At 38.2% G+C, this 14,919-nt stretch overlaps 1 protein-coding gene across 1 annotated transcript in view; it reads right to left on the bottom strand.

Moving 5' to 3' along the window:
• MORC1 (MORC family CW-type zinc finger 1) overlaps positions 1-14,919 on the bottom strand; it is a 179,151-nt gene that overhangs the window by 151,274 nt on the left and 12,958 nt on the right. Inside the window, 5 exon segments of the mRNA XM_008573016.1 lie at positions 1-106; positions 2,043-2,202; positions 6,104-6,212; positions 6,856-6,946; positions 10,411-10,479. Coding sequence (XP_008571238.1) covers positions 1-106; positions 2,043-2,202; positions 6,104-6,212; positions 6,856-6,946; positions 10,411-10,479 — 535 coding nt within the window.

Here is a 14,919-nt window from a genome sequence, read left to right as displayed (position 1 = left end):
TCCTCAAGAGCCCCAGCAACCAGTATATCTTCCTTGTCAGTTTTAACATCCAACTCTGGTTCTCCACTAAGCAGAAGCTTCAAGTTATAAATAACCAGCAAAGTGCCTGGTAGAAAAATAAATGTTTGACTTGTCAGTTTTTTAAATACACTAAATGCTAGTCATTGTGCTATTATCTTATCTATGGGACTGAGTCTGCTATAACCCAAATTTATTTTTTGTACTTCAGTAAATAATATATTGAAATTATTTGCTTAAGTTCCAAGATACATGCCTTATAGCCTATTCCACTCTCTGCCAAAGAGTTTTGAGTTTCTATATTACTGTGCTTCTTATTACTATCCAATTCATTGCAAGTCTTTCAATGTGGACTCAAACTTTGCACCCTTTTCATAATTTGCATTATGAAAATGTTTAGAAGCCTGAGCCAACTTTGCATTATAGGTGAAGCTCTCATTGGTGGAACTGAAATCAATGCATATAAGAACAAAGATGAGTTTTAAAAATTTGTACAATATTGCTTTTAGACTCTATAGCAGGTATTGGCAAACTTTTTCTATAAAGGGCCAGATAGTAAATATTACAGGCTTTGCAGGTGACGTGGTCTCTGACACAACTGCTTACAACTCAATACTGCCATAGCAACATAAAAGCAGCCATAGAGAATACATAAATGAATGTGTGGGGTTGTGTTCCAATAAGACTTTACTTACAAAAACAGGTATGGGGACAAATTTGACCTGTGGCTGTAGTTTGCTGACCTCTGCCCTAAGGCATGGTTAACAAAACAGTTCAAAATCTTTACAAAGTTGATTATGATATAAAGACAAACAAGGTTGTCAGAGAAATTAAAAAGACAATTAATTATACTTTTTTGTGGGGGGGGGGTAGTTCTTAAACACAGAAAGAACACTGTAGTAGCAAAGAACATGGACTCTGGAGCTTAAATACCTGTGTCTAAATCCTGGATTGACTATTTACTATTGCAGTGACCTCAGATAATCTTCCTAATATCTCTAAATCTGATTTTTCTAAAATAACTTAATTTTTATAAAGCATTTGAAAAAGTATACAGGAAATAGGAAACCCTTCATTAGTACTTGCATTTCACAATTAGAAGTCAACTAAGGGCCAGCCCATAGCTCACTTGGGAAAGTGTGGTGCTGATAACACCAAGTCAGGGGTTAAGATCCCCTTACCAGTCATCTTTAAAAAAAAAAAAGAAGTCAACAATATATCATAAATATGTTGATGAGATGAACACGTATTTACTTGCCACTATTTTTCTTCTACGACAAAGAGAAACAGATAACTTAAAACATCACTTTAACGCAAAATAAAAAAGGTTGGAGAAGAAATTTTGGAGGTAAAGTAGGCCAAGTCAGAAACAAATTTCTCAAAATTTTACTATAAACATTACATAAGTCAAAGAGTTGCAAAAAGCAGCATACACATAGGTTTCTCTAAGGTAGGGTTATTTTTGCTTTTATTTACAAAAAATGGTGAAGTCTGGTGAAAGATCAACACTGGAAAATATCAATAAACACAGTGTATTCTCCATGTTGAGAAGAAAGTTCTTGGAGGTTGAAAGAATGGGGGAAATATCTGTTAAACTGAAGAAGAAAGTATTTGAAGCTTTTGCTAACTCTGCCATGGAAACATGGATTCCTTATTTTAAAAATTGCTAAATCTCTGATAAACCTGGGATCACCTCATCTCAGATGCTGCAATAAGTGTCTCCTAACTTTGCTATATGATGCAGGGATTGTGGAGTCCCCGTGGTCACAGCTGGTATCATCTTTTTCTTATCCAGTTTCATCAAGCTCATGTAAGTAAAACCTTTCTCCCAATGTCAGGGATTTACAGTAATTCATGTTTGGATTCTCTTCAAACAAAACTCATATGGATAAAATGAATGTCCCAACATGAGATTCCACATGAAATTATTAATACAAAAAATATGACAACAAATGTATAGTGTCTTTCTTAAGACACTAAAAACAAATACTTCCATCAAAATTTCAGACTTCTGATGATCTTACCACATTTTCCATAGATCACATCAAATTGCTTCATCAATTCAGCTTTGGTTTTAAATGGGGAGTATTTATAAATTACAGACAATTCCATGGAGAACTTTTGGGGATCATCTGTGACAGCTTCTCTTGTTCTTGTTGACCATGAAGGTATTGGAACTACAACCTATTAAAAAAAAAACGCACATTAATTTATTATGAAACACACAAAAACCATAATCCTTTTGTTTGATCCTAATTCATTCCACTTCTCATTCAGACTAATTAAAAAACAAAGTTAAAAGCTTATTTTCCTCCTGTATTCTCCTTTTATAAAGAAACATGTATCAATTACATATGCTCAGGGTTTTATTTTCATATACTCCACTGTGGAATGTGGGGACAGATGGAGTCTACTTCAGCTCCCTCTGGAAAAATGGGTAGAATGGTGGGGGAAACAACAGTATCAGCATTTTAGAAGCTGAAAAGCAGATGACAACATACGCAAGAAAAGCTACCCAAAGCCCATGACAGAAAAGTGAAGACTCAGCCTGATTTACAATTCAGAATCCCTCCCCTGAAAGGCTCTTGTGCTATCGTCTCATCTATGGGACTGAATTAACTCTGGAGGTGGGAAAGGGGACAAGAGCTAGAAGTAGCATTTATTTTCCACTCTGGCAACAGCTCCTCCCCCATCCCCACAGACCCTGGATGTTTATCTCTGGAAAGAGCCTAACAACGCATTTCTGAACTAGAGGGCATACCAGGCACTATTGTTGGAGAAACTGAGTGAAAATATACATATCAGATGCTGAGAACCTTAGATCTCTCTCCTCCCTCAGGAGCTAAGCCCTCAGGGAGAAGACCATGGGCATCTTCTCTGAGAAACCAGACCAGTCCAGAAGGAAAGACATACAGAAAATTACACTGAGGATTCCCCAATAAAATAGCCCACTTAAATCACATTACTGTGACACTCACAGCTGCCAAAACCCACTCATACTCTCAAAGCTTTTCGACCAGCATTTTATTGAATTAATCTTTAAAGTGTTCAGGATTAATAGCCATCTAAGAAAAGCCTCTAATATAATGAATAGAGACCGAACAAACAAGTATAAACAAAGCCAAGTTGGTGAAACAGAAACCATAGAGGAAAGATGAAAACTTCAAAGGGGAAAAAGATCAATTATTGTTAATATCTTCGAGAGCTATAAGAGAAAACACTGTATCCATGAAACAAGAACTAGATATCTTTGAAAAAGGAACACTGGGATAACAAAAAAAAGACTTCTTGGAAATTAAGAATATGATTACAGAAAGAAAAAATTATATGAAAGGGTTGGAAGATAAATGTTAGAAAATCTCCCCAAAAACAAAACAAAATTTTTTTTAAGGAGAAAAAGTCAAGAAAATTAAAGAACCATTTCCAGAAGTCCAAGAGATAAAAAATGGGAGTTGCAAAAGGAAAGAGACTATGAATAGAAGAAAATCATCAAATGTTACCTGAAACTATCCCAGAATTGAAAGAGATGAGTTTCCAGATTGAAAAGATCCAAGTGCCCATCAAAGTGGACGTAAATAGACCACACAGAGGCAAAACACTGAAATCAGAACATTGAGGACAAAGAAGATTCTTTTGACCTTCAAAAGTAGAGGAAGGAAAAAAAGAATGGGTCATATATAAGATTAAGGAATTATGATGGATTCAGACTCCTTAATAACAACAGTAGAAACTAGATAATGGATCGATGCCTTCAAAACCCTGAAGGAAAATGAATTCCAACCTAGAAATAATACCAAGCCAAATTATCACTAAAGGTGAGAGTAGAATAAAAATATTGGAAAGCACGCGAGGTATCAAAATATTTTACCTCCCATGCACTCCTGCTCAGAAATCCACTGGAGAATATGTTGCACCAAGAAGAGGAAGTGAGCTACAAAAGAAGACATGAGATTTTGGATCTGAAATCTGACACAGAAAACACGGGAAAGGAGTCACAAGATGATGTGATTTGCAAGGCAGATCCTAGGATGGCAGCCGAACACCAGCCATGGGAAGCAGGAGCGTGAGCTGCGGTGTGTGAGGAGGTTCCAGAGCAACCGAACAGGAAGATAGAACTAACCAGACAGTAGTTTGGGACTGGGGTTAATGGTTGCTTATAACAAAATACCTGCAACTGGGTGATTTATAAAGAAAACAAAATTTATTGCTTACAGTTTCTGAGGCTGGGAAGTCCAAAGTCCATCTGGTAGTGGTGACAGTGACCCAGGGGTCTCTCATTGCAACATGGTGAAAGCAGAGAGAGCAGAGAGAGAGAGAAAAGAGACTCTCCCTTTCTTTTAAAGCCCTCAGAACCACGCCCCTGACCACCATTTTTAATCCATTCACTACTGCATGATCCTACAATCCAATCACCTCTTCAAGGCTCCACCTTTCAGCTACCATAATAGGATTTCCCACCCTCTGCAGAGTCATAGTGGTGTTTAAGTTTCTAATACATAAAACTTGGGGGACACAATTCAAGCTTCAATGAATTTTGGGGGGACTATTCAATCCACTACAATGGTGATACATATGAACATGGAAAACTAAGCAAATATTCAGTGATAGTGATAAGTGTATAGAAAACTAAGCACTCAATTAATTCCAGGGGAAAACAAAAAGTTGCACATGAAAGGGAAAAAAATAGTTTATGATACTGTATAATGTGAATAGTATTTATACAGTCTTATAATGTAAATGCCGAATGTTGGCAGAATCAACATTATAATAGTAGAGTTATGTTGAGAATGGGAGATTGGAAGGCTCAGTATGTGTGATAGGAGCAGAGAAAAAAAGATAAATCCTCTTTTATAGTGGGAGGTTAAAAGATAATGCCTAAATAAAATCAAGTAGCAACACAAGCATGCTACTTAGAGACATGCAAGTAAATATTGAAAGAATCAGCTAATATTTTTGAAAGAAGTTGCCTCTCTGGAAAGTAGAAATGAGAAGAGGTTGCTGTTTTTAGTTAAAAAAAAAAAAATGGCCCATTTTAGAAAAGCTATAATGTCAGCTTTAGCCCAATTTCCCTTTACATACATAGGGTGCAACATAAATGCTTAAAGCATCATTTGTCCTCACATCAGGCTCCCACTCATCCCCTCCTTATTGCCCACAGACTACTCCTCTAATTCAGCTCCACCCCTGCTGGGGGTCTCACACCTCCGCACTGTCTCTCCAAACCCCATGGATATATTGTCATCTCCAGGTCTGAGCCTTGCTGTGGGGTGTTTTTTCCCCCACACATCAGTTTTTCCAGCTGCAATATGTACTCTCTCCATAAAACCCTCATTGGCCACTAAAGGCTCTGTAATCTCTCCATCCATGATATTTCTTTTGACAATCTGGTAACAGCAGCCACAAATATGCTTTGAACAGCATTCTTCTACACGCTCGTTTTGTTATTTATCCAATTCATATGTCTGCCTTATTTTGTGACAAGACTGAGAACTCATTGATAGTCACATAATCTTCTGCTTGTTCTCTTTCTTCCACAGTCTATCCAGTGCTGGGCAGACAGTAGCTCCTCAACATATATTTGTTGTGTTGAATTATAACTGACATTCAAAATAGTAAAACTCAGGCACTAAAAATTAATAAAATGTCTCTAGCTCAGCAAATGGAGTTGAAATTATGGTCACTAGAGTTATAGTTTTAAGGCTATTTTGCATTCAATTTATTCATATCTTGTATTACAAGTCTTTGACTCCAATATTCTATTTATTTAAAAAAATAATAATCCATTACAACACAAATGATAGAAAGATTTTGCAGGCTTCTTCCAAAAAGCTCACTGGGCCAAAGGGAGCTTCTTACTGTGGGACATATGGGCACACACATAATGAAAACAAAGTTCCCAAGAAAGGGTCAATAGGACAGGCCTCCAATGACCAGAATGTACAGCTATCTTCTCTCCACTTCTCAGACATATTCCTAAATTTCTAAATCATAATCAGAAAGAACCCACGACAGACTTCACCTCCTGAGCGAGTAAGTGAAAGCAACGCAGTTGCCATGGGAATGGAAGGAAAACCTCAAATCTTACCTCAGTAAGACCTTCTCTTTCACAGAACGTCTGAGAAAAAAACACACAGGTCATTGTTTCCTCCTTCTTCGTAAAAAGAATAAAGTCTTTTCCAATTCTCATGGACCCACTATATTAGAAATAAAGAGCATAATGGTTTACATTGCAAATACTCAAAAAGCAGAAATAGGCAGGCATGACACTGTGTACTACAACGGGTTTTTCTTTCCAACAACCTGTTTGGCTGACCCATCACCCAGAGGGTAAAAGTATTTTTTTTTTTCCTCAAAGTTTAGAGCAGATGAATTTGAACTGATTCAGCCCCACACTCGGAGACATGGCTGCTGGGGATAAGGTTCCATCCGGGACTCAAAAGACCAATCTGGCCCTAGCTGGAGTCACACAGGTGAGCCTCATGTCCTCACCTATCATTGAGGCATACTAAAAAAAAATGCTGTAGACTCAACACCTATGATAAAATATGCTTTGAGAAACCATAGAACATAGAGACACTATAAAGCTGTAAAGTCCAGAGTACTGCCTCAGGAATCCCTGCAGAAAGTTCTGTGTGATAACTAATTTTTAAAATGTTGTAAAGATCCAAGCCAGTTATGGGTATGGAGATTTCAAAACAAGGTAGGAACCCCGCATCCCCAGTTTATATTCTTTTTAAGACTCTGCATGCTTGCATCATTCTGTGAAAGATTGCCTTTAAATAAATATTGTTTCCAGTATCAATAATATATACCTTAAAGGGAAAAAAAAATGCTCACCTTTTAAGACCATTGCCATATTGCCCAATGAACTTCAAGGTTGATAACCATTTCTTGGATGTTCCAAAGCAAATGATGTCTGAAGCTTCCTCTGTAATTGACAAAGAATTATAAGGTAACCACTGGCCAACGGTCCAGTTGTCAGGACCTCATACCTATCTCAGGATGTTAGGACAAGTCCACAGCCTTGGGTCAGCTCAGAGACAAGGATTCTTGTCAGGATCCATAAACTCTGACAAGGATCTTAATGGTCAGACAGACCTAACCATGTAACCTTGGGTAATGTTTAAAACTCTGAGTCTTAATTTCCTTGTCTCTAAAAGGGAACTACTAATATTTATATCACAAAGTTGTTGATGAAGACAAATGAAATAAATTAAATGAGATGATATACAAGTATTTGTGAAACCCTGAACGTAATACTTGGTACGTGATAAGTGCTAACAAATTGTAAATGTCATAATTATGTACTCCACCAGTAACTTTCCCATGGATATGTCCCTCATCAAGGCCTGTTTGAGTCTAAGAAGGACAGAATGGCTTCCACTCTGATACTGCCTAGGGAAGAAGAGCTAATTGCTTCAGACTTTCAGAGTCATTCTCCTGATCTCTCTGGAACACTCTGGAATTCTAGAGAGGAATCCTCTGGACTTCAGAATATACTGGCCTCCAGAACCAAGGATGCTCCCCTTGTTGACCTACCTGAATACACGCTTTAGAATTGTCCTGACACCCGGTGTCAGTCTGGTACAGATATGCTACAGTTCACTGGCACCTTGTATTGGATATGTAAATGCCACAAATACCCTGCTTGTCCAAAGCTAACTGAACATTCAAGGGATCAGGTGTTAGGTAAGGGTATTCATAGTGACAAGTTAACTACCAGTTATTGACGATTTAGCATGTGCTAGATACTACTATATTATATACTTTACATTCATTGCCTACTTAATATTTATAACAAACCTAAAGGAAGATATTATTATTATCATCTGCATGTTACAGATGAGAAAATTTAAGTTTAAGGAGTTTAAGTAACCTGCCCAATGTCACAGAGCTGATAAATGCCACAGCCAGGATTACTCCCCAGAGTTGTAAGCTTGGGTACAGACATGCTATATAGTTCTGTACCAAATCCTGTGGTATTCTTCACATACCACATAAACTCCCACATGTGGCTGCCAGTGTGCAGAGTGTGGGGTCAGAACACTGAACAGTGCAGTCACGGTTCCTATCCTCAATGACGTTATATGGTGTTAGGAGAAAAAGAATGAAAAAAGCAGACAAGCAAGATCATTCCTGAGAGTACTAAGTGAAGAAAACAAAATCAGGAAAACATGACAGAGAATTAGCAGACATGTGTCCTGTAGATAGAACGATCAGGGAAGACCACTGTCAGAAGGTGACAGGTGAGGTGAGATGCAAATGACGAGGCCAGCCACGTGTGGCTGGAGTGTTAAAGCGAAGAAGTGAGCAGTGCAAGAACAGGCCGAAGCAGTGGACTGGGCTGGATAAAACAAAATCAGGAAAACATGACAGAGAATTAGCAGACATGTGTCCTGTAGATAGAACGATCATGGAAGACCACTGTCAGAAGGTGACAGGTGAGGTGAGATGCAAATGGCGAGGCCAGCCACGTGTGGCTGGAGTGTTAAAGCGAAGAAGTGAGCGGTGCAAGAACAGGCCGAAGCAGTGGACTGGGCTGGATAAGGCGAGACCTCGAAGCCGTGCTGGGAGTATGAGTTCTATTCTTTTTTTTTTTTTTTAAAGATGACCGGTAAGGGGATCTCAACCCTTGACTTGGTGTTGTCAGCACCACGCTCACCCAGTGAGCGAACCGGCCATCCCTATATAGGATCCGAACCCGTGGCCTTGGTGTTATCAGCACCGCACTCTCCCGAGTGAGCCACAGGCCGGCCCGATGAGTTCGATTCTTAAGCAATGGAAAACTACTGGGGGTTTTCAGCAGGAAAATGATATAAGATTTACATTAAAAGAAAAAAAAAAAAACACTTGGGAGGCTGTGTGGGGAATGAATCGTAATGGGGGAAGATTGGAGGTTAAAAAAAAAAGTTTGGAAATTACTGCAGTCATCTTTGGGTCAAGATTAATCTAGCTCATTTGGAACAACAGACAGAGTCTATTTTTAATCATCAGATAAACTCTTCCTTCTAACTTACTACTTGCTAACCAACAATAGGGCTTTTAAAAAATACTACTATGTGCGTACACTGAAGTGTGAGTTCCTTCTGAAGGTCTGAATGTTCGTCACTTGTCTGTGTTTTGATCATTTTGTTCATGACCCATATAAAAGGAGTTGCTTCTGTTTGTAAGGATTTCCTTTCGAATAGATCACATATGTTTTGTAACTTATTTTAAGAATTCAGGAAAATGAAAAACAAAAATTCAGTCTAGAAGCGAAAAATGAGACTTTTTTCAGCATGGTTGTTTTAAAAAGTCTTTTCTTTCTCATATCTAGTTATGCACTAAAGGATGAACAATACTTTTCATCAAAATGACCAAACTAGAAGCGAAAAATGAGACTTTTTTCAGCATGGTTGTTTTAAAAAGTCTTTTCTTTCTCATCAAAATGACCTAGAAAAATCAAAATTATCCAAACAAAGAGCAAGAACTGCGTAAATAGCTGAGCATTTTCTAAACTCGCTAATAGATATTCTTTGACTATTCAGACCAAGGGGGACTTCAGAGCTGGAAGATAGTTGCTTTACTTTGTATCCTCAGCTTATATTGGCACTGGTGATCATCCTTTCCACGGGTGTGGAACCGACCAGAACAATTCCATATTACTGGAACTCCCTCACCATGTTTTCAAACCTAGCAGCCAAAAACCTTAGCTTGTGAGCTATAGTTATAAGAATTTAGGAATGAATACAATATCTAAAATAACTCAAAACCCTTATCAGAGGAAAAAGCATTTCAATTCTGCAGAATGTAAGTACTGTGCACCTATTTTGTGCTGGCTTTGTACTAACCTTGAATACACGAAGATAAGTCATGAAATATATTGTAGATGTATTCGTTATGATGAAAACATTCATTTGAAGCAACTAAACCTTTGAAGGTGTAGAGAAAAAAACCCACAAACTGCTAAAAACAAGGAGAGGCAACCTCTACGTCAAGGTTAAGCAGAAAATTAAAAATAGCCTAAAGGCACTAAAAACTGCCTCAGGGCTCCTGCAAGCAGTACAGAAAAGATAGGCTAAAAACAATCTCAGAATCCATTCAGTTACTATTTGTTATCCATCCATTCCAAGATGCTTTTTTCTTACAATCAGTACCATTTACCTTTCATTTTCTGACAATATTTACTTCCATTTGCTTTTTGTCTTGGTTTAGATGGTTAAAATAAATTTGTTCTGCCAACTGAAATATTTAAACCTAAAACGTCCAACAAAAAGTTAAGTCTGGGGTTTATTCTCCCTACTGACTCCATACCTGTTTTTGCACAGATAGCTTGATTTATTTGTATTTATCTTATGGGTTTTCAGACTGTTTCCTTTAACAGCCAGTTAGGTATCTAGATAATTAACTTACCAGGGCTCATGCCACATCCATCATCCAGGAAGCACAACATGAATCCACCCTGCAGTTTTTCATTATACACTGTAAGAGAAAGCAGTTATTACTAATAAATATCAGGCTTAATTTGTTCGTCAGAAAATCATGCTGCTTACATAATTATTCGTCCTCCTCAAATGCAGCCACAGAGTGACAGAGTTATTGCACAACCATGGTGCTCAGAATGAAAGCTTGGCTGCAGCTTCATAAGAAACTGTAGGGGAAAAACAATCATGCAACAAAAAGGCTTTAACTTAACATAAAGTACCTACACATTAACAAATTATGTATACAGCAGGACATGCCCTGTTCTGGAATTAGACTGTCATTTAAACTTCAGGTATTTCCTCCCTAGGGGAAGAAAAAAGGTGATGTGACCCCAGGATCCCTCTATCAAATTGATCAACCTTTATGCCCTTCCACCAAAGCACTAATTCTAAAATAAATCTGGGCCATGCTTATTAAATTCATCAGGCTCCCTTCTAAGTAGTTAATTCTCAAAAGAACCATTTGTGAGTGTTTTTTTCATAGCAGTGAATATTTGCCTCTTGAAGATGCATTTGAATTTTGAAAACAGCTTAGTTACTTGGAATCAATTTTGATGATTAAGAGATATCATTAAATTACATAATACAATCTCTGGTTAGGTCACAGGTTTGGGTTCCTGTACTGGTCAGCTGCCAAAACAAAACTAAAAAAAATGTTAAAGGTATAACTAAAACTGATGAGACTAATTTTAGTGTGCAGTTTGTAAACTGGCTCTGAAAATAATTTCAACAGTTCAATATATGGGTTCCAAAACATTTCTTTTTTATGTGTTATTGAGAAATAATTTATGCACATAAAATGCATGTTTAAAGTGTACAATTTGATACATTTTGACACACACACACACACACACACACAAAGGGTATGTCAAAAAGTCCATGGAAAAATAGAATTGAAAGATAAAATGAATCTTTTCATGAACTTTTTGAAATACCTGTACCTGTGAAAGCATCATCACACTCAAGGCAGTGAACATTTCCATCACCCCAAATGCTTCCCCTGGCCCTTGTAATCCCTCCCTTCTGCTTCTTCCATGCCCCACCACGCCCACCTCATCCCCAGGCAATCACTGATCTGCTTTCTATCTCAGTTGATTCATTTCCAGCACATTTGTTAAGTCAACCTCTGTGTTCAAAAGTCACCTAGAATTCACATTTTTAAAATTAGATAATGTTCAAGATAGCCTGTGAATAAATATCTAAAAGATATACCTAATCTTTCTGGGTTCATAATTTTATGGTGATGTGTCCACCTTCTCTCTCTAATTTACTTCCTTATCTGTAAACCCTCTGGATCTGACCTATCATTCCCAGTTCTTTCTCTCCACCTACTCGCTGGACTGCTTAACTCAATTTCTGTGTCATAATATTCTTCCCTCTTCAGGTCTTTGCTCTGTTTAGCCCTCCCTCTGACTAAGGCTGATATTTCTCCACTATTCAATGAGGGGAATCCACCTCTTGTTGAGTTTTCTGCACATGGCAGTAGCTCTCAATCTTGGCTGCACATTCAAATTACACAAAAGTATTCTAACTTAGCTGGGCTTGGACGGGATTCAATAACTGTTATTTTTTTCTTAAAATCGCCTCTGGTTATCCTAATGTGCATCCAAGTTCCAAGACCAGGCTCAGCCTCAGGAAACTCCGCACAGTAGCCACCGTTGATTGTGCAGTTCTTGTTATATATTTCTCATAAAAAGAGGTGCAGAAAGAAGGGCATTCCTTCAGTGAATGGCTCAGAAATAAAGACCCTCGATACCTAGCAGACATGTACTGTAGCACCTCCTTTATTTGTAGATCAATATCAGGGATTGGGGACAAACAAGCAAGGAGAGCCTCGAAATTTAATATTCCCTCCTTTGCGCCCTGAAACTTGGCCTTGTTTATTTCAATTCATTAAAACTATGGATTTCAGGTAGATTTCTATCACCTGTTAATTATGCATGTCCAAAATGAAAGATACTTCTTCCTCATCAGACCTACTCCTCCTTCTAATGTTTCCTGTTCAAAAAATGGCATCACCTGGCCATAAGGCTTTGGCTGCCCACATCATAACCTCAGCATCTTCATTCAATTCTCCTCCTCCTCCCCCCACACAGGCAACAATCTGGTGCTCTTGATTCCACCTCCTCAATGTCTCTGTAATTTGACCACTACACTACCTCAGTCCAGGAAGCCATGATTTCTCCTCTGGCTTACAGCAGCAGCTCCCTGACTCTTTTCTCTCCCTAAAATCAAAGGGTAGAGCCAGCCCTTAGTCAGTTGTGCATTTCACTACCCTCGTGCTTAAAACCCTTCTATGGTTTCCCACCATTCTCAGGATAAAACACTTAACAAATCTTGCTTGCCCTTCATGGCCTGGCCCTCTTACCTGTCCAAGCTCATCTCTTATCCTCTCACCCACCCTTACTGCTGCCTTCCACTCCCGCACAAATATGCCCCTGGAACTAATCCTGAGCATGTTTGCTATGTTCTCTCCAGATTCAGGCTACTGCACATACTGCCCTTCACTCTGTCCATGCTTGATCAGCAAGCAAATGTCTGTTTTCCCTTTAGATTTTAGTTCAGGTAAGACTCCTTCTAAGAAGACTTCCTAATCCTTCCATATCATTAGGTGCCCATATGAATGTTCTCTTTTTAATCTGTATTTTCCCACCTTCATAGTAAATTGTTTTCCCTTTAGATTTTAGTTCAGGTAAGACTCCTTCTAAGAAGACTTCCTAATCCTTCCCTATCATTAGGTGCCCATATGAATGTTCTCTTTTTAATCTGTATTTTCCCACCTTCATAGTAAACTAAAACATCCGTACGTATCTATCTCTCTTTTAAACCAATGGTTTCTACACGTTTGTGGAGCACAATTACCTCAGAGATATGACAAAAGCTATGGGCCCTCTATTCACCAAAAGTGCAGATACATACTACATTTTCTATGGATTCCCCCCTCCCGCCACTAGAATGCTAATTCCTTTGAAGTGGGTGCTGTGTATACTCAGCACTTATCCTAGGACCTGGCACTTGGTAAACACTAAAAAAATATATTGAATGCAAATCCATGTTTACTAGAAGTAATACACACAGATATCTAAAATACCATGAGGAAATATATTTACTTTGAATTTTATAGCCCTCAATTTATTTGAAAGAAACTTAAGATTCTAGAGTACTGCAGGGTCTCAGTAAATAATTTGAAAACTAGTCCAATCTTAGATTAACTATGCATCCCCAGAACAATTCTATTTATTGGTGCATAAGTGCTGGCCCTGGTTTATTTATTTATTTTTTTTACGAAAATCAATTTGCTAAGTTGATAGCCATATGATGGTTTGCTGCAATAAAAATGTTATAACATGAATTGATAATTTAAAACTAGAAACCATAAGTTCAGTTTTTCACAAAATACATACAACCTAAAGAAAGAAAGGAGTGCCACTTTCATCTCAAATTGGCCAAGATCCCATTTGTTTGTTGATGATAATGTTAAGTGCTCAGGAAAGTGGGGTGAAATGAGCACTCTCATGCCCTGCTGGGGTCCTGTCACACACCCAAAAGAATGTAACACGTGCATTCTGACTACATTTGTCGTACTTTATGATTCCAGATGAGTCTTCTCAACCCTTCGTCAATACTGCCTATGCTCTGAATGAAACCAGCTAACACCTGTTGAAATTACCCTAGCTCAAATTCCCATGAAATTAGGTCCTTTCCATGGCCACACCTCCTCGCCATCCCTGCTTTCATAGTTCTTCTGACCACCTTGTGTGGTATTGCTGGAGTATCTTTCTAAAAAGGTGGGAAAAAACCCAAGAACAAAAAACATGGGTCTACTTAGGGGAGTGTCACTGCTCAAAATTCTTCAACAGCCCAATGAATACAGAAAAAAGCCTTAGCATCATATTCAAGATGCTCATGCAGTTGTCTCTAACACTTTGCCTTGTCATTGATTCTTAAATGATTTTTCTCCCGGGATCTGCATGGCTCACTCCCTCACATCAGGCAGGTCTTTGCTGGTACACCACCTGTTTAGAGAAAACTCCACAGATCACTCCATGAAAAATCACATACCATTCCCATCACTCTATGTTCTCTTATCCTGCTTTTTTTTTTTTCTTTTAGCACTTATTATTTCCTGGTATTTGATTTATTTGTTCCTTTCTGTATTGTCTATTTCTCCCTATTAGAATGCATGTTCCATGAGAACATGGACTTCAGCATTTTGCTCAACACTCTATCCCCAGCACCTAGAATAACAGACACTCAATAAGTTGTTATTGGATAAATAAGTAAATCTATGAACTAGTCTACCTCCATTCTTTTTCCCATAATAATTCTTTTTTTTTTTTTTTAAGGATGACAGGTTAGGAGATCTTAACCCTTGACCTGGTGTTGTCAACACCACACTCTCCCAAGTGAGCCACAGGCCTGCCCTTTTTCTCATAAT

Source organism: Galeopterus variegatus, unplaced genomic scaffold (assembly GCF_000696425.1).
Source record: "Galeopterus variegatus unplaced genomic scaffold, G_variegatus-3.0.2 Scaffold864, whole genome shotgun sequence".
In the NCBI taxonomy this organism is placed as follows: Eukaryota; Metazoa; Chordata; class Mammalia; order Dermoptera; family Cynocephalidae; genus Galeopterus; species Galeopterus variegatus.
This window is presented reverse-complemented; position numbering and strand designations above follow the sequence as displayed.